This window comes from Helianthus annuus, chromosome 15, assembly GCF_002127325.2.
Source record: "Helianthus annuus cultivar XRQ/B chromosome 15, HanXRQr2.0-SUNRISE, whole genome shotgun sequence".
In the NCBI taxonomy this organism is placed as follows: domain Eukaryota; kingdom Viridiplantae; phylum Streptophyta; class Magnoliopsida; order Asterales; family Asteraceae; genus Helianthus; species Helianthus annuus.
This window is the reverse complement of record NC_035447.2, coordinates 174,023,195-174,045,328: the sequence shown is the minus strand read 5'-3', so window position 1 is coordinate 174,045,328 and position 22,134 is coordinate 174,023,195. Positions and strand designations below refer to the sequence as shown.

Here is a 22,134-nt window from a genome sequence, read left to right as displayed (position 1 = left end):
TGATTATCAAACAAACATGTTTGTTTGACCACCATTCATCATGAACCCTTAAATTCTAATATTGTCAATCATATTAAGTACTGAACACGGGTTTCTACACAATTATTTACCCGTTTTCGTTTAAAATCTTATTTTGACCCGTTAAGGGTATTTACGACCATTTTAGCACGGACGGTGCTCATTTCTCATGTACCTCATAGTTCCACCAATTTGTTATTAGCTAGTCTTCCACCACAACTATGAATGTGGTGGATTTAACGAAATGGACTATTTATTCCGAGTTTAATCCTACGGATGTGTTATTTTTGCGGCAACACACAATTTAAGCATTTAACTCTTGAAAGTTTATGTCTACAACTTTCATGCGCGTCTAAAGGTTACAAGATCGTAAGATAAGTTCCTAAACAACCTTTATAAGTTGTTTGCTCAATTTACCCTTCAAGGGCATTTTAGTCGACATTAGCCCCTCATTTACTACGAGGGGCTTTCACTACCTATTTGACCAAGTTTGTATGTTAACTATAATCGTATGCATGCGTACCTGGCTAGGGTCAACATATAGACCCAATTTATACCTTGCTTTTATCATCACACTTAGTGTGGGCGAAATTAACTGAATTGCTAATCGCTCCTGTTAACACAAGACTTGACAATCGCATTAGTCGATATTGTCAAATAGTGTTATCACCACCATTTGACCCGTTCGGCCTATATGCCCAACGTTGCCTATTAAATCAAAAACATGGTTTTTGACTTCTAATTCATACATCCATCCCGTCCCGGATTTCATTACCGAATCCCCTTTTTGCCATAAACATGGTTTTTATCATCTTTATATGTTCCGACTCGTATCAATCACGTCGGAAATCCATATTTTCAATATTAGCATTATTGCATCTATAACGTATAGAATGAACAAGTAATCTACACAATTATGTAAGTTTCACTTACCTTGCATCGAGCTACGCTTTTCTTCCATGCTTGACTTGTTTGACCCGCTTTCACTCCAAGCTTCCACCTAGCTTGTGACGCGTCAAACTATCATCATCGTTTTCAAGGTGGTTAGTTTAATCATACTCTAATACGATTATTCCACCTTATGCATTTCATATCAAAATTGCTATTTATCGTATTATATGTCAGTTTGACCTTTTTAATAGTCAAATGCCCATTAGTATACTAATTTGCATTTTCGAGTTGTCAACTAGTTTTAGCACTCATTAACTACTCGGTTGGCGTTATCTTTAGACCTCCGTTTTAACCAAAGTTCTAATCGCGTTTAACACATTTAGAACTCTCTTTAATCACTTTTTGCATAATAGTCGAAACATCACAACTAGGTGTTTTAACTACAAAATTCTAGTTTCGAGCCTTCTTTGAGGCATTTCAACGAACACCTTAAGGGCAGAATTTTACATGTTTATTTATCATGTCTCTAGCTTATCTCTTACCCCAAATTTCACATAAATCAACCATCTTACAAAGTGGTTAACTTCTATAATTTCTGAATTCACTTCAAAATCGTCAATTTACACTAGATCAACAATCTATTTCCTAGTGTTCATCATATTAACATAAAACCCACTTATCACAATATAGGGTAATTACCAATTCCCTAGTTTTGACAACAATTCATCAAATTTTCTACTAGGGTTTGTTTCTACACCAAGATATAATCACAATAACACTCATAGATTCAAGATTCATTCCAGAATTTCGATTATGATTATTCATCATAATCTCAAGGTATCACCAAATCATATATTTCAACATACCTTGTAATCCCCATGATTAGGTGATCACGAATTTGTGTTCATGCAGTGATTTGGCTCTTGATTTGGGCTTCAATTTGATCAAGTTGTGGAAGTTAGGGTTTGAGCTCCCTGAGCTTTCTCCTGGTCGACCTCACACACGCACACACTAGGTGTGGTGTGTTTTTATTTTTGTTTTTAGTAAATAAACCTTATTTCCAATTATCCAACTTTGGTCCTTCATGTTTCGTTAGTTATTAAGTTGATTATAACCTACTTATTTACAATCCATATTCCCTTTTATTAACCGGGTCAAGCATTCCTAGTTAGCTTAGCGGGTTCGGGAATATTTATGACTAAGTTTAATTTAGGTCCCGTTAACTCGGGCCTTCTAAGCTTTTATTTCCTAAAAGCTTTTATTGACTTTTTGTTTAATATTAGGATTAATTATTTAAATCCTAACATTTACCGGTTAAATTTTACCACTAACGATATTTTACCCACTCTTTTGTATTAACGAGGTTTAATTACTAAACCCGTTTTCGGGGTGTTACACGTTGTGCAAAGATTTTAACAGAGCTTTGATATGGGTGCTTCTAACTTTTTGGGCCATCTGTATCTTCTTTGGTGCATCGTGTATGGTTTCATTTGTGGAGATGTTTGCCTATTATCTTCTTTAATTGAAGTGAGAATATGACGTGGTTGAATGCTTATTATTATCATGTCTTCCACCATTGCGAACTCTTTTTATATAACCTTTTTGCATAAGCATGCCCCTAAAAAAATTGAGTGACTCATGGTTATGTTGGTCACATTTTACTTCTATTTTCCAACCTCCAAGTTCTTTGTGGTGTTTTACTATAAGCTGAAATGGACATCCAGTTTTCTTTGTCCCTAAATGTGTGGTTGACTTTGTTGTTTCCTTGTACACACCACCACGATTGCACATAAGATAAGCCTTGTTGACGAAGCCTTTATGGGTCTTCCTCGTTCTTTTTGTGACAACAATGTATCCAAGACTGCGTATTGTGTTTTGCACCTTGTGCATCAGCTCCTCCCGTGTCTTATACACCCACTCATTATGAAATCCTGAACTTGTATTGGAAACATATCCTTCGTTTAAATAAATTATTTTAGAATCAGACATTATATATTGTCCCTTTTGGCTATTAAAAAACGTAATTAGTTACATGTAAAGCTACCATTAAGGTTGGTGGTTCAATGACAAGGCAAAACCTTTTAGTACATTTAAGTATTAGGTTTTGGGTTCAAATCTTAAAAAAAAAAATAAGAAATTCGTGATTAAAAAAAAGTTACATGTAAAGCATACAATTAAATTAAAGAAAAAAATGAATTGCAACTCAAAATATTTTTTTTTACAACTTTTGGCATAGAAATTAAAGAAAAAAATGAACTCATCAAAACACAAAGTCAAAGGATTCGATTCTGGTTGTTTCATCAAGTAGTGCGTAAACATACAAATTTATTGCCGACTGTGGTACTGTATTATCAATAACAAACCATATGTGGCAAAATTTAATACTATTAGTGATTATATTTGTTTTTTCTTTGGGCTATTGGATTTTATCACCCCTAACTATTGGTTATTGGCCGCTGCCATCCTCAACTATCACTTTGATGCTCGTCACCCCCAACTTAACACTTAGTGTATTCTGTCACCATGTCGTTAAGTAATCACTAACTTTTGATCTTGTTACTATACTTTTGGGGTGTCCTAACATCCCTAAAACCTTCCTAAGATCCCTATGACACCCCCAAAAGTATAGTACTAAGATCAAAAGTTAGTGATTAGTTAACGACGTTGTGACAGAACACACTAAGTGTTAAGTTGGGGGTGACCGGCATCAAAGTGATAGTTGGGGGTGACAACAACAGATAACCAATAGTTAGGTGTGATAAAATCCAATAACCCTTTTTCTTTTGACATAAGTAATTTAGAGAGTGTTTATATTTCAAAAAGATGATCTAAAAATGATATTTAAAAAATATGCCCATAAACAAAATACTACATACCTATTCGAAACAGAAGGAAATACACACTTGGGTCTGCAAACGTTTCATTGTGGAAAAAATCAAAAAGAAAAAAAGAAGGTGGTGGTGTATATTAGAATGAATGTGGTGAAAACTACATAATGGATGCAAGTTCTTACCTGAACTTAAAAAATGATAAAGGAAGTTGAATAAAAAGTTGTTGAATATCAAACAATAAAAAGTTTGATGCGTATTCCCAAAAAAGTAAGTTAAAGGACAAAAAAATAAGTGGTGTATTTGTAGTTAATGGTGTATTAAACCCATACCCCAATCTAGTTACCGATAAACTTCAAACATGTGATTTTAAGAAGTGAACTAGACTAGACATGCTTTTGATTTCAAGGCAATTTCGAAGGCTGAAGATGTTGTTTTGAGAATGAAAATCTAAAGACTTGCTATGATTTTAATTTCAGTTTTTAGAGTTCAGTTTTCATTTTTCATTTGGAGCTGAACGTCTCCCTGTAAATAGTCTCTTTATTCCTTGGGATAGTGGTAAGACCTACCTACATCCCTAGACCCTACCAATAGCTTTGATATGGGTGGGAGTATACTGGGTATGATTGATTGATAGAGTTCTAAGTTTTCAAGATGTGTCGGGAATAATAAGTGGTTGAAACAAGTAGCTTTGCTATTTCAGTTTTCAACTTTGAAGAAAATAATCGAACAAGGTGATCTTAAATGTTTATTGTGATCTGAACCACGTGGTCGTGGGTTTGAGTCTCACGGATGGCGCCAATGAAGAAACACAAGTCTAATCCGCGGGGGCTTACACCTAATGCCTCGATCGGGGGTTAATCCTCTAGTCACCATGAGCTCAAATCCACAAAGAATGATTTGAAAAACTAAGAGAAAACATCGTAAACTCGTCATGAGAAAGAGAGGTGGGAGGTTCTTCTCGTAACTAGACTCTGGCATGAGAATTCGTATTGTTCTTCTAGAGAGAGAGAGAGAGAGAGAGAGAAAGAACAATGTATAGAGTGAGAGTGTATAGTGCAAGGTAAGAGAGATCCTTAAACCTTTGGAGAAGTGTGGTATTTAGGTTGGAAAAGAAATGATGCAGATTGGATGAGGTGTCATTGTCAAGGAATATCCATTTGGTCCTCTCTGACGTGACAGTTAGTGCCCACAAAGGTGGGAGTATGACCGTGAGCCTTGATTGGCTACACATCACTTTCCAGATGTACTTGGTATCTCATCTGTCATCAGGCGTTAGTGTAGGTTGAGGATAGGTGAAGTGGCGCGCTGTGATTGGCCACATGCTACTGTCGGCTGTATTGTTTGTTTCCTACACGATGGCGCATCGTGGGGATCTATTACTACAATGCCTGGTGCATGTTGATTAGATGTGGGGCACTTTCACTATGTAGCTGGCTTAGCATCGGGCCTGCAGGCGGATCGTTGTGACTAGTTGCCTGATTTTGTGTTAAATGTAAGTATGGTATTGGCCAGCGGGGGCTTAGTCGTGGTCCGCGGGGCGTTTAGGACCATACCCCTTCAGAACCGAATCGAAACACGTTTTCATCTTACGTGTATGCGGTTTTGTTTTGCCTGTTTGATAAATCGAAACCAAAAGACCCTTTTAAGTGACTTTTGATAAAAGGTGAATGTTCCAAAACTTTAGTATTGTTTTAGATACCTAAAAGTTACACTCATTTTATCTATTAGTTCATGAAAAGTGTTTTTCTATTGTTTTAGACAACGTTTTAAAAACTGGTTTAAAATCATCGGGTGGAGTTTTAAAATGATTCAATCGGTTGAATCGGGTGGTTCAATCGGGTTACTGGTTAACCCTGTAATTTCATAAAATATAAATTCATCTAAAAAAACAATCCAATCTCTATGAATTGTCATGGTGTTATGCAAAGTAACTATTTTTTTCTAAAACATTAAGGGTGGAAGGGGCACCATGCAATGACCCATTCGGTGAGCCTCTTTACCGATCGGGACCATTAAATCGGTGAACGGTGAAAGGGTGAAATGGTGTGTACTCACCGAATGAGAGAGGGGAAAGAGAGGGGTTAACGGTGGCCCCCAGTCTCTTCCAACCAATCACACATTTATTTACTTTTTTGTTTTTTTAAATAAAAATTTGTTTGGGTAAAGCACCTATTGTGATTGAGTGTAAAATGAGAAGTGAAGAGGGGGGTTGACATGAAATTATTGGCTATGAAAAACGTTTACCACTCCCCATTTGGGGAGCGCCCCTTCCACCATAAGCATTTTAAGATTATTTTTAATACTTATAAACAATAATACATTGGACGAGATGGATAACAGTTACAACAACGATGAAATATTAGAATGGAAGACAATAGGTTAATTACCGTAAATAAGGAAGGTCGGTATAATCTTAATATCGTATTTTAATAAAAAATTAAAAAATCAAATTTTAAGATGATGCAAACCTGATCAATGGTTTGAACCAGTGAAATCAGAGTTACCACCGTTACATAAGACATAACGTATTCAGATTTACCGGCTCTGCCTTCATCGTACGGTTCCTTATCCAACATCCGATTTAACTAGAAGCCATTTGTCTCGTTTCCACACTACACCACCCCTGATTCAATATTTCCCCATTTTACAAACCAAATATGGAACCTTTTCAGAACGGCAACTCCACCGTCACCACCGCCACAACGCCGTCGGTCACCACCACATCCCTCCCATCACATCACGACGGAGTCCGTACATCCAAACTCACACAACTAACCGAGTCCTTAAAATTAGAACATCAGTTCGTAAGAGTCCCATTCGAACACTACAAGAAGACGATCCGTGCAAACCACCGTGCCGTTGAAAAAGAGATCTCCGCCGTCGTCTCCGCTCTACCGGATACCAATCATCTCTCTCAAGACGAAGCCGTTCTGCATCTCAATTCGCTTGTCTCCCGATTACAAGGCCTCAAACGGAAGGTAGTTAATTGTTAATTCTGTATTCTTATAAACTAGGGTTACGGTTATTAAATTAGCACTACTTGATTGTTATTGTATTAGTTGATTAGAATATATATTTAGTTAATCAGTGTTTTCTAATTTGTAACAATTCAGTTTTCTAGGGTTACATTTATCTAAATGCTGTATTTGATTGGTATTGTATCAGTAGATTGGAAAATGTTTGGTTAAACAATGTCCTTTCATTAGCAACAAATCTGTTTTCTAGGGTTACATTTCTCGGAATGCACTACTTTATTGATTGCATTTGTCAAGGTTTAAAAGAACGGAATCGAGCCTGAACCGAGGCGGAAATAACAATTAAATACAAGAGTTAATTACTGTTTTTGTCCCTGTGGTTTGTCAAAAATCACTATTTCAGTCCATTAGTTTAAAAATTGCGATTTCAGTCCCTGTGGTTTCCCTTTCGTAACTATTTCAGTCCCTATGGGTTCACTTTCGTAACCATTTCAATCCATTATTCTGTTAAGTACAGGGACTGAAATGGTTACGAGGTGGACTGAAATGGTTACGAAAGTGAAACCACAGGGACTGAAATCGCAACTTTTAAACTAGTGGACTGAAATAGTGATTTTTAACAAACTATAGGGACGAAAACAGTAATTAACTCTAAATAAAATAATTGACACAGAAAGTCTAAAACATCAAAAACACACATAAAAACATAAAATAATTGACACAGAAAGTCGAAAACATAAAAAACACATGACCCCATGAGGCACGCGTTTTCTTACCGATTCGCTTCGAGGTGCGCGCCTCAATTGTTTTTTAAACCATGGTATTAGTTGATTGGAAAGTATTTTGTTAATCGGTGTCTTTTAATTTGAAACAAATCAGTTGGAAGATGGGAGTAAGGTTGAGCATCTACAAGAGCAACGGTGTCGGGCCAGACTTGATCATTTGGAATCTGCTGACGGTGACGATATATCAGAGTGGAATAACATGCGATTGAAGCGAATACTGGTGGACTATATGTTGAGAATGTCATATTATGATACTGCCACAAAGCTTGCTGAAAGCAGCAACATACAGGTATGGCATTGAACTTTTCTATATGTGCTGTTTGGTAACTGTCTGGTGCTGTTTTTATTTGTTTAAACTATTGATTGGTCTCATAAACTTAATTGGGATCTTTTAAATATGTAGCATATCCAATGATTGATTACTTATTAAAGCATAATGATTTAACGATTCTTATGTTAAATTTATAGTTCAAGTTAAAATCTGGCTTACTGTCTACAATAACAAGCATTGAAGCATTGATTTTTAGAAGTATTTCTAAAGTTTTTATTTTTTCTTTTTTTTTTTTAATTATTGTTTCTTTTTATTTTTTTCTTTTGACAGGATCTTGTTGATATTGATATTTTTTATGAAGCCAAAAAGGTTATCGATGCTCTTCAGAATAAGGAGGTCGCTCCTGCTCTAGCCTGGTGTGCTGACAACAAGTCTAGGTTAAAGAAATCCAAGGTACTTTCTTTTGAGTAGTTACATTCAAATGAACCGTTCATCTACATGAAAAATTAATATGATTGTTGAAATTTTGCATGAATTTGGCTGATATCGAGTTTGTTTTACTTGATGACAGAGCAAATTTGAGTTTCAGTTACGACTCCAGGAGTTCGTTGAATTAGTACGCAGTGAAAATAATGTTCGGGCAGTTATGTATGCCCGAAAATACCTTGCACCATGGGCATCTACATATATGAACGAATTTCAGAAAGTTATTGCCACACTGGCTTTTACAAGAAATACCGGATGTGAGATATACAAGGTTAATGTTCTTGTTCATACATGCTTTCTGAAACGAGCATAAACAAAATTTCTATATGTATATTACCGCCCTTCAAATTTGTTAAGGTAATTGTAGACTAAGATCGTATTTCGTTATTGTTAGGTACTTAGGCTGTTAACCTTATCTGAAATAGCATTTTTTTTAACGCGACTTATATGTCACTTAAGGCTATAAAAGCTCGCTGGTTAAACCTCTAACTAAATCACGCTAAATAACTTGATTTTATGGCAGGTTTTATTTGAACCGAAGCAATGGGATTTCTTAATGGATCAATTCAAACAGGAGTTTTGTCGGTTATACGGCATGACTCTGGAGCCATTGTTGAATATTTATCTTCAAGCAGGCTTATCTGCTCTGAAAACCCCGTATCCTGTTAAATCATTATTGGTTTGTTTACATTGTTTTTAAATCATAATAATCGGTTACATACATCAGTTATTAAGAAATACAGTTAAGAATCGTATAACGAATCTTATAAATGCATTGCTTTGTATCATTTGAAGCAGGTTCTATTTTGAAGTTGGTTTTTTTTTTTTTTTTTTTTGCTCAAAAGTCGTATTTTGGGTTTGTTACTTGACAATTTTTAGATTCTGTTATGAGGATGACTGTACAAAAGAAGATCCTTTGTCTCAAGAGAGCTTTCGGAAGCTTGCAATGCCGTTGCCCTTCTCAAAGCAGCACCATTCGAAACTTGTTTGCTATATAACAAAAGAGTTGATGGATACGGAGAATCCACCACTTGTCTTACCGAATGGCTATGTTTACAGCACTAAGGTAAGATATGCTCTCTTTTGAACACTTTTTGTTCACTCTTCACTTTAGTAATCTAATCTAATCTAATCTAACTTATAATAAAAGACTCCAAATAATGCCACATGGCATTCCCTCCTTCAACCTCATAAATTTTATTTATATTTGTTTAATAAATTTCCTTTAATATATTAATATTAATTGATAACAAATATATAGATATCACTTATTTTTATCCTTATCTTTATCTAAAATTAATAAATAAATTCAATTTTGCAATTTACACCATTTATTTTTTTACTTTTAACACAAAGTTTTTCATCTTTGGCAATTTAATCCCAACTTTTTTTTTATTTTCAATTATGGTCCACCGTAATTTTCATCTTTCTCAAGTTTTTCGTTTCGTTCTAAATTTTGTGAGTTAATGCACCGCAACGTGCGTGTAGGGTTCAACATTTTTTCGTGTTTCTTTTGTCCCGTTTGACTGATCCGTCGCGTCACATCCATTTTTCTGCGTTTGTCAAGTTCGTCCAACGCGCGGGTCCTGGATGGACTTAGTTATTTTTTCTATGTTTTATGTTTTGATTTCATTTCTCAGCAATGAGAGTCTGTGATTCAAAGATTTTACATCTGTTTTTCGCTCGGCGTTATTTTTTCCTCGTTTTTATTTATTTTGATTTTACGAGCTTTTCCGGTGTTGGTGGTCGCTGACAATGGTATAGTATTGCTATTACTTAACACAGTTTTATGACAACCGCTGCAACGCAGGGGCTTAATACTAGTTAACCAATGAAATACCAATCCTGTCTCAACAAAGTTCACTTCACAAATTTATTGTCTGAACAGATTTTATATTGTATAATCGTTCAAATAAATAGTATAAAGAAGAAAAATCTTTTTGTGATTAGAAGATGAAGATCCACTTGCAAGTTTATTTTACTCAATTTTTAGGGTCGTAAATAAGAACATTTGGTTTTTGTTTTGCAGGCTCTTGAAGATATGGCAACTAAATATAATGGAAAAATCACATGCCCAAGAACAGGCTTGGTTTGCAACTTTACTGAAGTCACCATTGCATACATCTCGTAGTAAAGTCACTCATCTGAGTGGAGGCCTGTTACAACCTTCATCATCGTCTTCGTCATCTTCATCACATATGTATGTATATATATGTGCGCGCGTGTGTATATACGCTAAGTACCTTCTTCCTTCATAATTGTTTTATTTGTAACTAAACCAACCATTGATGATGGAAACCATTTGTTTGAATGTAAAGTTTGTGCTTCATGTCGATGATGCTCTCAATAACCGACACGCTTAATACTGCACGTCTATAATAATTCAAATGTTTCACGTAATAGTGCATGCACATGAGTTCTAAATTATCTGAAATTTAACAGAGATAGTTAACGTATTAACCTGAGAATGCGAGTTGTCACACACGCCCCGTGCCTCCACCCAAAAATGACAAAAAGATCTCAAGTGGACTTTTGAAGATCCCGTGGGACCCATAAGAGTTGTCATACACGCCTTGTGCCTCAGTAAAACGGGCCATGCCTTGCCAACCAGTTAGATTTACTAAGATTTGCTCTAGGTACGGATCGTGCCTCGCGACCAAATCCTGCCTATAAATTTGAAGCTACTCCAACCATTTCCATTGCTCAATTCTTCTCTTTACCCCCTTAATACACTAGTTCTACCCACTTTCTCTTAGTTTTGTAAACATTAAGAATTATAAGAATAACATCAAGTAATTTTCAATCTTGTGATGATTGATACAATCTTTCCAAGTTTGTTAAGTTCTATCTGTGAAGCCATGAGTGGCTAAAGTTCTTGTGGGTACTTGAGGGGAAACAACCCCTTGATGAGAGTTAACTAAACATGCTATAGATTAACAAGAGGTGTGTGTTTGTTAATGACTGTAAGTACTAATTACCATATTGAAAATAAGTTTACCAAATCCTTAAAAACAAACTAATAACCTTGTAATTATGAGTCAAACGTTCATGTTTTTCTATGACTATGCAGTAATAACATGTTAATTGCTTTGAAGAGAGTTTTGGTTCGATACTTCGGGTTTGATCAAGTCTTGCCTTGGCGTGGTGACAAAATCTAAAGGACGAGGACTTGGTTTATATTATCATTGCTACTTTTGGGGAGATAGAATCAAACCAAGAGGTTCATTATGATTGGTGGTATAAACCCCTTATGACTAGACGAGGACTTCGTTTATATTATCATCGCTACTTTTGGGGAGATAAGAATCAAACCAAGAGGTTTATTGTGATTGGTGGTATAAACCCCTTATGACTACTTTTTACTTGATACTAAACCACAATGGTGTATAGTTTTCCTACTGATTCGGTGGCATCGTTGTGGTTTGACTCCAATATTACGGAGTTTAACTGCTGATTCTATCCATTATGATCGTGTGACAAGCCCAATTTAGCCAGATCATCATCCGTATAGTCTAAATTACATGCATCATAATACGTGGATCATATAGACCTACTTTCGCATTAACTAGATCATACATCGTGTAGCATGTACATGACTAGGCACAATTATAGTATGTCCAGTAGTGAATACTAGCGTCATCAAACACGCAAGTGCTATTTCAAGCTAAACACGATTGATAGACGATCTTAAACAGAGAACGGTTATAGACAATTTGAAACAATTAAACAGCCTTTATAAAATTCCGAGACCGAATCAACCATGAAAAGATTTAAGAAAATTCGGTGAAAGTGGAAATGGTATTCTCTAATCCTTTATTTCACAACTGCATGTGTGAAACAAGTGAAAATAAAATAAAATGCATATAAGGTGATCACATTCCATGTAGTGATGCATCCTATATCATGTAGAGTATGATTACCATAGTTATTAAAGGCGCGAAGCGCACTCTAGGCGCATTAGCTCCAATTAGGGCCTAGGCGATAGGCGCAAAAAAAACGTGGGCCCGAGAAAAAAAAGCGCACTTAAATAAAAAAAATTAAAAGGTTCATTAAGAGAATAAAGTACTCAAAACCAAAACAATAATGTGACAACAGAATTCAGAATTAAATCAGAGAACAAAAACTAGAACCTAGAGAACTAATTGAGAATTAACTAATTAAAAATAAATACCGGAAAATACAGAACTAAATCAGAGAACAAAAAACTGCTCTTAATGTATTTAGGATAAGAGTAACTTGCTAGCTCCTGTTGTATTTGTTTGCCGGATTCTAATGAAAGTTTTTTAGCCGTGCAAAAAATAGGATAAAAGTAGCTAGCCATATATTTAGGATATGCAGTTTCTGTGGGTAGTAATGATTAATTCAGCATACCGAATTCAACATTTAGTGATATAATCAGTTGCCAATAGTCCTATAAATACTGCAGATAATGAGGAATTTACAAATTAAAAAAAAAGATTAATTATCATTGGGCTCAAAACACCTAGGAAGTAGGAGCGCATTCCACTCGCTTCGCCCAGAAATATCGCTTAGGCGCCAAAAGCGACCGCTTTTGATAACTATGATAATTACTGTTAAATTTCAACAACAAATGACCAGGAAGATGCAGCACCATCTTATTGATCAATGCAGTTCAAATTGGTTTGAACTGAAATCGACTATATAACCCGACTCCTTTATATGAAAACAACACATGCACAATGGATACAGAACACCTAAATCAGACATTTAAACATTCTTATTATGCTTATATATTCATCACCAGACTTTTCACTTTTAAGATCTATTCTGTCGGCTCTTGAATTTGAATAGATGTTTTCGCCAAGCTTGCTTCCAGTTGGTTCAGTTCATCCATATCCAGATCATCATCATCATCATCATCAATGTCAGAATTCCCGTCTTCAGAAACAGCCGCTACACTTGTCGATGAGCTTGGGCCACCGGTAGATGAACCATTCCGAGCCTGCAGTTGAATGTTAAGGGGTTAAAACTTAAAACAAGCCGAGCTACTTGAGATTGTCTCGCTAAAAGCTCGAATCTAGTGGGGCTCAAACGAACTCAAGTCTGTATTTGAGTTCCATTAATAAACAAGCTCGAGCCCGAGCTTCACATATCGAACTTCACTAGGTGCGCGAGTCTAAACGAGGCTATTAATTATATAACTTTCATTTAGTATATGAAAGAAATATACATAATAACTATTATTGTACATCAAGTTAAGATAAAAGTAACTAAATAGCGTATCTTCTTATGTTATATATAAAAATTATAATGATAGATATATACTACAAATGTATAGACCCATGTATTACACAGAGTTGTATAATAGAAACGATATAATTACAAAATTTATAAAAAAAAATCATGTAACTGACGTATTTTAATTACCATATAATAGTTCGCACAACTAACTTGAACAAATATATATAATGTAATATAAAAAATTATTATTTTTTAAAGTAAATAAAAGTAATTTTATTGGTATGCCATAAATTAGATGTGTTATTCTTATCAATAATTGTTATGTAGATTTAATTAATGATTAGGTATTATAAAATTATGATCTAAGTTAACGGTTTTATATGACATAAAATATTTTTCATAATTAATGGTGAATTGATTATGTCACAAATCCGTAAAAAAGTTAATAATATTAGAATAGGATTAAGTTACTCTTTCCTACTTTATAAAACATTTATTTATTTAGGATCATGAAGGGATTGGGCGGGAAAATATTTATGAGGTGAAATATGGTGGTGACTAGGGGTGCAAACGAGATCGGCTAGAGAAAAAGCTCGAAATGAGCCAAGCCTTATTGAGCTCGAGCCTAAAATAAAGCTCGTTTATTTATCAAGCCCGAGCTCGAGCTGAGCTTGTGAAGCTAGTCAGACTCGTTGCGCCTTATCGAGCCTTGGTATGATATTAGTTTTTATTAATATATAATAACATTTAAAGTTGTCTAGTAAATGAGCCGAGCCGAGCCCAAACCTAAAAATAAGCTTGTTTAGTGAACGAGCCCGAGCTTCATTTATAGAGCTCACGAGCCTAAATGAGTCTATTATTTATATTAGTTTTATATAATATATTAATTAATAGATAATAAATGAGCCGATTTCGAGCTTGAGATACTACCAACAAGCCGAGCTTGAGCTCTCATAAGTTAATCGAGCTCGAGCTCGTTTGCACCCCAAGTGGTGACACATGTCCAACTAAACTTTGTATTTATTTATTAGGTAGTAGATATAACTAATGAATAATAAACGAGTTGAGCACACGCCGCGCTCAAGCTAGAAAAACTACTCATGAGCCAAGGTCGAGCTTGGGCTTTGAAAATAGAGCCCGAAATGAGTCGAACTCAGACTTAGGTGAGCTTGCGCTCAGCTCGGCTCGGCTCGTTTACACCCCTAAATTCAATAGCTGAGAGTCAGGATACCGTGTTGATGTTGTTATCAGCTGGTTCTTCTTCACGGTTGTACTTCTCATACGCCTCAGCATCATCCACAAATACACTAGCGTCGGAAAGAAATAGCTCTCGACCACTGCACGTCCATTAAAAATTTAAAATTATTAATGCCAAGTGTTTTTATCAATAAAAAAAATAAAGAACGTGACACAAACCTCATGCGATCATTCTTAGCCCTCTCGGCTCTTTGAGCAGCCAAACCGGACTCTCTTTCTTCTACCTTCTTCCTTTTCCACTCCATGAACAGATCAGTCGTCATTGGAGTTGTCGTTTTCAGTTTCCCACGCTAATAGCATCAATTCACAAGCATTAGTAAGAACCAAGGGTCAACATAAGATATAATATAAATGATGAGTTAAGTTCCCGTGAAAATAAAATAAACGTACGAATTGAAAGAAAAGTCAAAAAAGTGGCGGTGTCATTTTGGTAATTATCAGCAACTTCAAAATTACTCTAGTAGAGTAATTTTAGAGTAATTTTGAGCTTCTGTAGAGTAATTTTGTAAATAGAGTAATTTTGGTCGTGTAGGGTAATTATCAAAATTACACTAACCCTCACCCCCCCCCCCCCCCCCCAAAAAAAAAAAAAAAAAAAACCCTAAAAAAACCTAAACCATTGTAAATGTTCATGTAGAGTAATTTTGGTCGTGTAGGGTAATTATCAAAATTAAACCCCCCCCCCCCCCCCTCCCCCAACTAAAAGCTAAAAACTAAACCATAAAGCTAAACCCCATAACTAAATGCTAACAAAATTACTCTACAAGACATTTTCCAAAATTACTCTACAGATGCTCAAAATTACTCTACAAGACACTTTTTGCTTTTTCCCCAATTATTTTGAAGTTGCTGATAATTATCAAAATAACACCGCCACTTTTTGTTTTTTTCCCTCAATGCGTACGTTTCGTACGTTAATATTATTTTTATTTGATCCTTTACCTATAAATGATATGATAACAAACATGTTTCAAAACTGAACCCGCGGGTTCTAGTTAGTTTTCCGTTTCCCTCTGTTCTCTACCAATTGTTCTACTTTGACTTTCGATGTCAAGCACATTACTATCAATTTTTGAATGTTATAGGTTATCGGTCAAGGACTGATATTTGAGATATATATAGGTTATCGGGGTGGGATATCCGTAATTTGAATATCATGCATATAATTTATATATATAGCAATTTAACATTTACAATTCAGTATGCTCTCTTACCATTAACATATTAACCTTTTGCAACTTGCAAAACACTAACAACTGTAGCAAGCATGAACCATAGTTATCGATAGCGAATAGCGGCAAATAGCGACAACGTACCTATATGCTACGTAGCGATAGCGATGAAATAGCGCCCGCTATTTCGTTTTTAGCTATAAGATAGTTAAAAATTTAAGAAATAAAAAATAGCTATCTATATAATTTTTTTATGTATATAATGTTAATCTTATACCCTTTTATGTATAAATTTATAAGTTTAAGGACCAAATGTAAGCTAGTGAAAATAGGGGGGTTAAAATGTTAAAATACACAAACTAATTTTACACTTTTTATGTAAATTTTACAAGTTTTAGGGACTAAATGTAACTTAATGAAAGATTGGGGGGGTTAAAAGTTAAAATCCATAAACTTATTTAACCCTAAAAAGGCTCAAACGCAACATAAACGCAGCCGCTCTTCTTCTTCCTAGTTTCTAGCAAGTTCCCGGCAGAAATTGCAGGTTTCCGGCCGGAATTCGTCGTCGGAATCCGCTATAATCACACTATGGAGTCGCTACTGAAGAGATTGCGAGACATGGGCGCTTCGCTATGAAGCGCGCGATAGCGAGCGCTATCTTCGCTATCAATAACTATGGTATGAACTGATTAAGACTTAAAACACTAACAATTAACAATGAAGACTTGAAACACTAATAGCAGCAATAAGAAGAAAGAAGAATGGTAGAACTAAGAAGAAAGGTACTGATATCGGGAAAATCGCTGATATAACAGTCAAATATCGGTGATATGACAGTCAAATATCGGTGATATATCGGTCAAAATCGTCACTATCGCCGATAATATCGGTACCGATATTTGACACCAATATATTACATGGGGACCGATATTAACTGTATAGGTTATATAAAAGAGTAAAGTACATGAATGGTCCCTGTGATTGACCAAAATTTTGGAATTGGTACCTAGTTTTCCAAAACTACAAAGATGGTGCCAGTGGTTAGCACTAGGTATCATATTTAGTCCCCAACTTTTGCCAAAAGTACATGGATGGTCCCTATGGTTTGCACTTTGTAACGCGTTTAGTCCCTAACTTGGACATGCTGAAATGTTAAGATCTGTTAGCTAGGGACTAAATGAGTTACAAAGTGCAAACCACAGGGATCATCCGTATACTTTTGAAAAGCTAGGGACCAAATCCAAGATTTTGGTTAACGACAGGGAGTCAGGGACCATTGATGTACTTTACTCTATATGATATGAATATTGTTAAAATTTTTATTAGAAAACACAATATTTAAAAAGAATGTACCAAGATGGCAAGAAATTTATATGCAAAAAAGAATTAATATTAAAACAAAGTAAAAAAGTACACGGACAGTACTTGTGGTTTACCCAACTTATGGATTTAGTCCTCAACCAACAAATCTAAACGTTTTAGCATGTCTAAGTTAGGGACTATATGTGTTACAAAGTGCAAACCACAGGGACCATCCGTGTACTTTTAGAAAGCTAGGGACTAAAACCAAAATCTTGGTAAACCACAAGGGGACCATGAGTGTACTTTACTCTAATGAGAAATACCATTTTCCTCGAGAACGGCCCACAACCACATCTTTGTTTTTTCCTCAAAACGATACAAATCGGACCGACAACATGGAAACATTAAATGAACAAGAAAAACAAAACAATAACTCGGTTGGAAATAATACTCACTTGATCCTCAATCTCATCCTCAATAGCTAGCTTGTTGGCTTCTTCTTCTAAAAGCGCCTTCATTTGCGACTTCAAAATATAACCCGGAGGGAGTGCATGCCTGTAATGACACTCTTTGTTACCATTCGGACAAACCCAGAACCAACCGTATTGTTTCTTCTCCACTGCTTCCAAAAAGTGCTTGCAAACCTACTCATCAATTTACAAAAAAAAAAAAAAAAAAAAGTCAACCAACATGATTTCATGGTCAATGTAAGGTGGGAAAATGGCACCTGACAAGAGGCACCAACGTCTACAATTCATACAACTCTCCTGAAAGTTGGCAAAGATAAAGTAGAATCTAATTTAGCAAATGTCATCAATAAAAAATGTAAAATATATCTTTGTTGATTATGTGCACACATATGTTATACATTTTCAATATTTTCTTTAACAGCTCAGAAGAAGAAACAAAAAGGGCGAACGATAATAACATACACAACATATTTAATTGCGGGAAATGAAAGATGTGTTCAGCGTGTAGTTGTTAAAAGCCATCGCCTCTTGCGCCTAGGCCCATTTTTCAGGTGAGGCGAGGCAGTTGCGCTTTAAGTCGAGGAAATTGCGCTTTAACTCTCCAGGTGATGGTTCAGGCGCACATTCCGGCAAGATTCCTAGATTCCGGAGAGTTTCTGGCTAAATTCCGACAAAATTCTAGCCAAACTTCTACTTTTAATCAAGGAAAACTACTTTTCTACACTAATACACTAATATTTTGGTACTAATTAGATGATATAAAGTGTTACATAATAGACTTTGTTTATTATGTAATATATTTTCTAATACATAATATATTTTTAAAATTTTTTCATTATGCGCTTTATTTTCTCAGGCCCTTGCTTTTTTTGCGCTTTGCGCCTAGGCCCCAGGCGAGGCCTATGCGCCTTGAGTGCGCCTAGTGCCTTTAATAACTATGGTTCAGCGTTCCATTGGCATATACGGTTGCTGGAACGATTTAATTATTGTCTCATGAATTAAGTAGAAATTATTAATACCTAATAATTACAAAGAAAGCTAGTTAATGTCAAAAGAATACGATATACAAATACATTGCCATCGGCACTATGAATCTTTGCTTATATTTATGTTGCAGACTTGCAGTTACGTACCAGCGTATGCATAGAGCTACATTCTATGTATATTTATAAAATTAAAGTGAAATCATACGCATTTAAAATAATCTTTGCTCAGATTTAGTTTTAAATTTTTTCTGGCTATTATATAACTTCACGTTTTCCTTGTTAGCTAATTTTATCTCAGGCTGGTGTTATTTTAGCGTCTTTAGTTAAGTACACCTTGTCACTTCGCCTGCTATGATTTAGTGTCATCATCATCATCATACTCAGTAAATCCCACCAATAGCAAAGCTAAGGTAGGGTCTGAGGAGGGTAAGATGTAGACAACCTTACCTCTACCCCGTAGGAATAGAGAGGCTGCTTCTAGTGAGACCCCCGGCTCGATAGTAGTTTTGCATCAAGCCTTGGACATAAGGCACATAACACTCAGCAATTGAGACAACTGCCGATTAGTGCATGTACCCCCTTGTCTTTCGGCTATCAACGCCACCACATGATGCATGATTAACCATCCCCCTCTTTTAACGTTATTTTCACGAAATTAGTAAAATAACGTTAAAATTTGTGCACTTTCACTTTTGCCTCCGAGCGCCCACACATATATACATTATATGCGCATACTGCAAGCGGGGCGTAAGCCTGCTATGATTTAGTGTGCCATAACATAATCTCTCACACAATAATATCGGCATTGATGAAATACGGTTTAAAGAATAGCGAGGAGGGCATACAATGTCGGTTGGTTTATTCTGGTTATACTCTTTCCCTTTTGATGCCACAACTTTTTCCAACGTCTCTTGGTCCCAATCCTCCATTGTTCCTAAAACCATATTGTTCCGTATCAAATCATGAAAGAAGAGTACTAATAACAAAATGAAATAAAAAGTACCTTCATCACGCTTATCACTGAAAATGTCGATCTTCTCACCCTTCCTTTGTACATTCAGATCATGAGAAAACTTGCATTTGAAACCTTTCGCACACTGACCAGCCTTGAAAAATTCACACAATATCGACTTTGGATCCACCCCTGACCATCATTAACATGTTAATATGTTATATGTGTAGTATTGTAGCAAGTGTTGTAAAAATCAAGACTAGTCGGCGATTAATCGCCAATCGGCCCGTCACTGAGTAATTTTTCGTTAATCAGTCAATTAATCGGTAGTCGGCCGCCCTAGTCGGCCGGCCAAAATCGTCGATTCCGGACAGATTCCAGCCAAAACCTGTAAATTCCTGCCAGTTTCCAACCAAACCATGTAGATTCCGGCGATTAATCTTTATACTTATAAAGAATGGGTCAAGGAGGGGTTAAAACCTGTCTGCTTCAAATATTTACCTAGAAAAATGTGTGTGTGTGTATATATATATAAAACTGAAAATTACATATAAAATCCTTGGTTTTAAAAGGTACGCCTCAGCTTGGTTTAAAAAAGCGGGAAGCGCACAAAAGCGATGAGGTCTAAAACCGATTTTTAAAAAGCAAAGCGCAAAAGCGGTGAGCTTTTCGTACGCAAAGCGCAAAGTGATTATATAATTTATTTTATATATCCCATAAGTGTTTAGCATCCAATACCTATGATTTAGCTATAATTAAGCTTTATATATGTTTTAAAATGAAAAAAACATAAATGTACAGCATAAAAAGCCTGTTGTACAACACTCAGAAGCATAGAAACACCCCATGTACAAAAAGCGTGCGCCTCAGCTGCGCCTTAGGTCGATTTTCAACTTAAAAAGCGCGCCTCAGCTGCGCTTCTTGTACATCGTGCGGCTAATGTCACACAAGGCGATGGGGTTTGCGCCTAGATGCGCTTTGCGCTTAAGCGCGCTTAAGGCGCGCTTTTTTAAACCAAGCGCCTTAGGCGCGCTTAAGCGCGAGTGGCAACAAGGCGCACACCCTGGAGCTTTTTCGATCAACGCCTAGAGTAATTACAAGAAGCGCCAAAAAGGCGCGCTTTTTTTGGGATTAATCTGGGCTTTTTTGGCCTAAGGCGCGCGCCTCTCGTCCCAGAGGCGTTTTTATGCATCTAACTGTTGTACCTTGAGTTTTTTGGCTTGTAAATGCACAACTAAAATCATACAAAAACCTTATTTATAGCTATATTTTAGGTAGGGAAAGCTAACAACCTATGGGATGTATTTTAAATATATATAATTAGCTTGCACTTCGGGTACGGAAAGCCCGCCACTTTTCCGCTTTTGCGCTTCGCGCCTCGGTTTTAGACCCTGTCGCTTTTGTGCGCCTCTCGCTTTTTAAAACCAAGATAAAATCTCTATCCAATTAATCCTTACTAATCCCGATTAACCGCTAGTCGGCCGGCACCCCACCGGCCGACTAGCGCCTAGCGATTTTTACAACAAAATTTTAAGTTACATATAGAGTTAAAACTAGCAACAGTTTCTCAAAAATACAAATCATATCAATTATGACAAGCAGAAAATGATTCAAATATCATCACCTCATAAGCAGAAAAGATCACAAAAACTAATACGAATCAAAAAAAAAAAAAAAAACATACCAACAGGTACTTTGGGTTGAACAACAGCAATCTTAAACAAATCATTCAATTCTTTCTCTCTAGCCTTCTCTTCCTCTTTCTTTTTCTGTTAATTTAAAAACCAAACTCAATCAACACAACACAACACATCTGATCAAATATAGGTAGCCCATATGTATGATTGATACCTTTGCAGCAAGTTTAGAAGGATCGGGTTTAGGCTGTACGTTCTGATGAAGTGATTGAACATACTTTTGGACGTTCTTACTCTTGTTCTTGTTCTTCAGCCCAAATGTCTTGTCCTCCACAATTTTCTGCTTCTTCGCAATCTCTGCTTTTGATTGTTTCGGAGGCATGTTGTTTAAATCGAACAAATTCCAATTTTTATTTTGTGTTCGTGCGAGAATATTGATCGAATCAAGAAGTATAGATCAACTGACATACGAATTAGGGATTTTATTAAATGAACGAGTTTTCTAACCATAGAAGGCTGTAGAATAAAATATATACATTTTTTTTCTATTAAAATGGTGCGTGTTCGGTTTACCGGACAGGTTTTAAACCGTAAACCAAACCGTGAAAAACCTGTTTTTTCAAATCGTAAAATCTAATTGTGCCCTTTTTGCCGGCCTGCTTAGTGGTAGAGCCACCTTCTGTAGGGTTAGTGAGGCGGACAGGACAATCCCCTGCTCCGACAGTCCAGTTTCGAGTGTATTTTTTGGATGGTCTGTAGCTTCAAAACAGATCACATGAAAAGAGTTATTTGGTTCGAGTCAAAACGAGTTTAGGTCAAAAAAAGGTCACATGATATTTTTAACATTTATGAATTAGTTGAATTTAGTATTTTAATTTGGGATTTCTTCTATTTATTTT

At 35.9% G+C, this 22,134-nt stretch overlaps 2 protein-coding genes and 1 long non-coding RNA gene across 3 annotated transcripts; 1 reads left to right on the top strand and 2 right to left on the bottom strand.

The window, feature by feature from the left end:
* Nucleotides 1–302: 302 nt before the first annotated feature.
* LOC118487129 lies at nucleotides 303–2,130 on the bottom strand. Its single transcript, XR_004880375.1, has 2 exons — nucleotides 1,776–2,130; nucleotides 303–1,038 (listed from the first exon to the last, which is right to left on the bottom strand). It is a non-coding gene; the product is annotated as an uncharacterized LOC118487129 (long non-coding RNA).
* A 4,219-nt stretch (nucleotides 2,131–6,349) lies between these two features.
* LOC110913032 (protein MAEA homolog) lies at nucleotides 6,350–10,592 on the top strand. The gene is made up of 7 exons (XM_022157897.2): nucleotides 6,350–6,718; nucleotides 7,595–7,789; nucleotides 8,102–8,224; nucleotides 8,343–8,528; nucleotides 8,781–8,914; nucleotides 9,137–9,323; nucleotides 10,287–10,592. The coding sequence occupies exons 1-7, from the start codon at nucleotides 6,398–6,400 to the stop codon at nucleotides 10,386–10,388; spliced, it is 1,248 nt and encodes a 415-aa protein (XP_022013589.1). The 5' UTR covers nucleotides 6,350–6,397; the 3' UTR covers nucleotides 10,389–10,592.
* A 2,156-nt stretch (nucleotides 10,593–12,748) lies between these two features.
* Nucleotides 12,749–21,896, bottom strand: LOC110913033 (zinc finger CCCH domain-containing protein 11). Its single transcript, XM_022157898.2, has 8 exons — nucleotides 21,450–21,896; nucleotides 21,283–21,367; nucleotides 19,650–19,790; nucleotides 19,492–19,580; nucleotides 17,646–17,834; nucleotides 14,876–15,006; nucleotides 14,691–14,796; nucleotides 12,749–13,220 (listed from the first exon to the last, which is right to left on the bottom strand). Exons 1-8 carry the CDS (start codon nucleotides 21,615–21,617, stop codon nucleotides 13,041–13,043), a joined length of 1,089 nt encoding a protein of 362 aa, XP_022013590.1. The 5' UTR covers nucleotides 21,618–21,896; the 3' UTR covers nucleotides 12,749–13,040.
* Between the last annotated feature and the right edge of the window lie 238 nt (nucleotides 21,897–22,134).

What these genes read in the sequence shown, in the direction of transcription:
- LOC110913032 (XM_022157897.2), top strand. Translation starts at nt 6,398, where the DNA reads ATGGAACCTTTTCAGAACGGCAACTCCACCGTCACCACCGCCACAACG. An exon ending in CTGAAAGCAGCAACATACAG is followed by an intron (nt 7,790 to 8,101) that starts GTATGGCATTGA and finishes TTCTTTTGACAG; the next exon opens with GATCTTGTTGATATTGATAT. An exon ending in CCGGATGTGAGATATACAAG is followed by an intron (nt 8,529 to 8,780) that starts GTTAATGTTCTT and finishes ATTTTATGGCAG; the next exon opens with GTTTTATTTGAACCGAAGCA.
- LOC110913033 (XM_022157898.2), bottom strand. Translation starts at nt 21,617, where the DNA reads ATGCCTCCGAAACAATCAAAAGCAGAGATTGCGAAGAAGCAGAAAATT. An exon ending in CTTCTAAACTTGCTGCAAAG is followed by an intron (nt 21,368 to 21,449) that starts GTATCAATCATA and finishes TTAAATTAACAG; the next exon opens with AAAAAGAAAGAGGAAGAGAA. An exon ending in GCTAAGAATGATCGCATGAG is followed by an intron (nt 14,797 to 14,875) that starts GTTTGTGTCACG and finishes ATGGACGTGCAG; the next exon opens with TGGTCGAGAGCTATTTCTTT.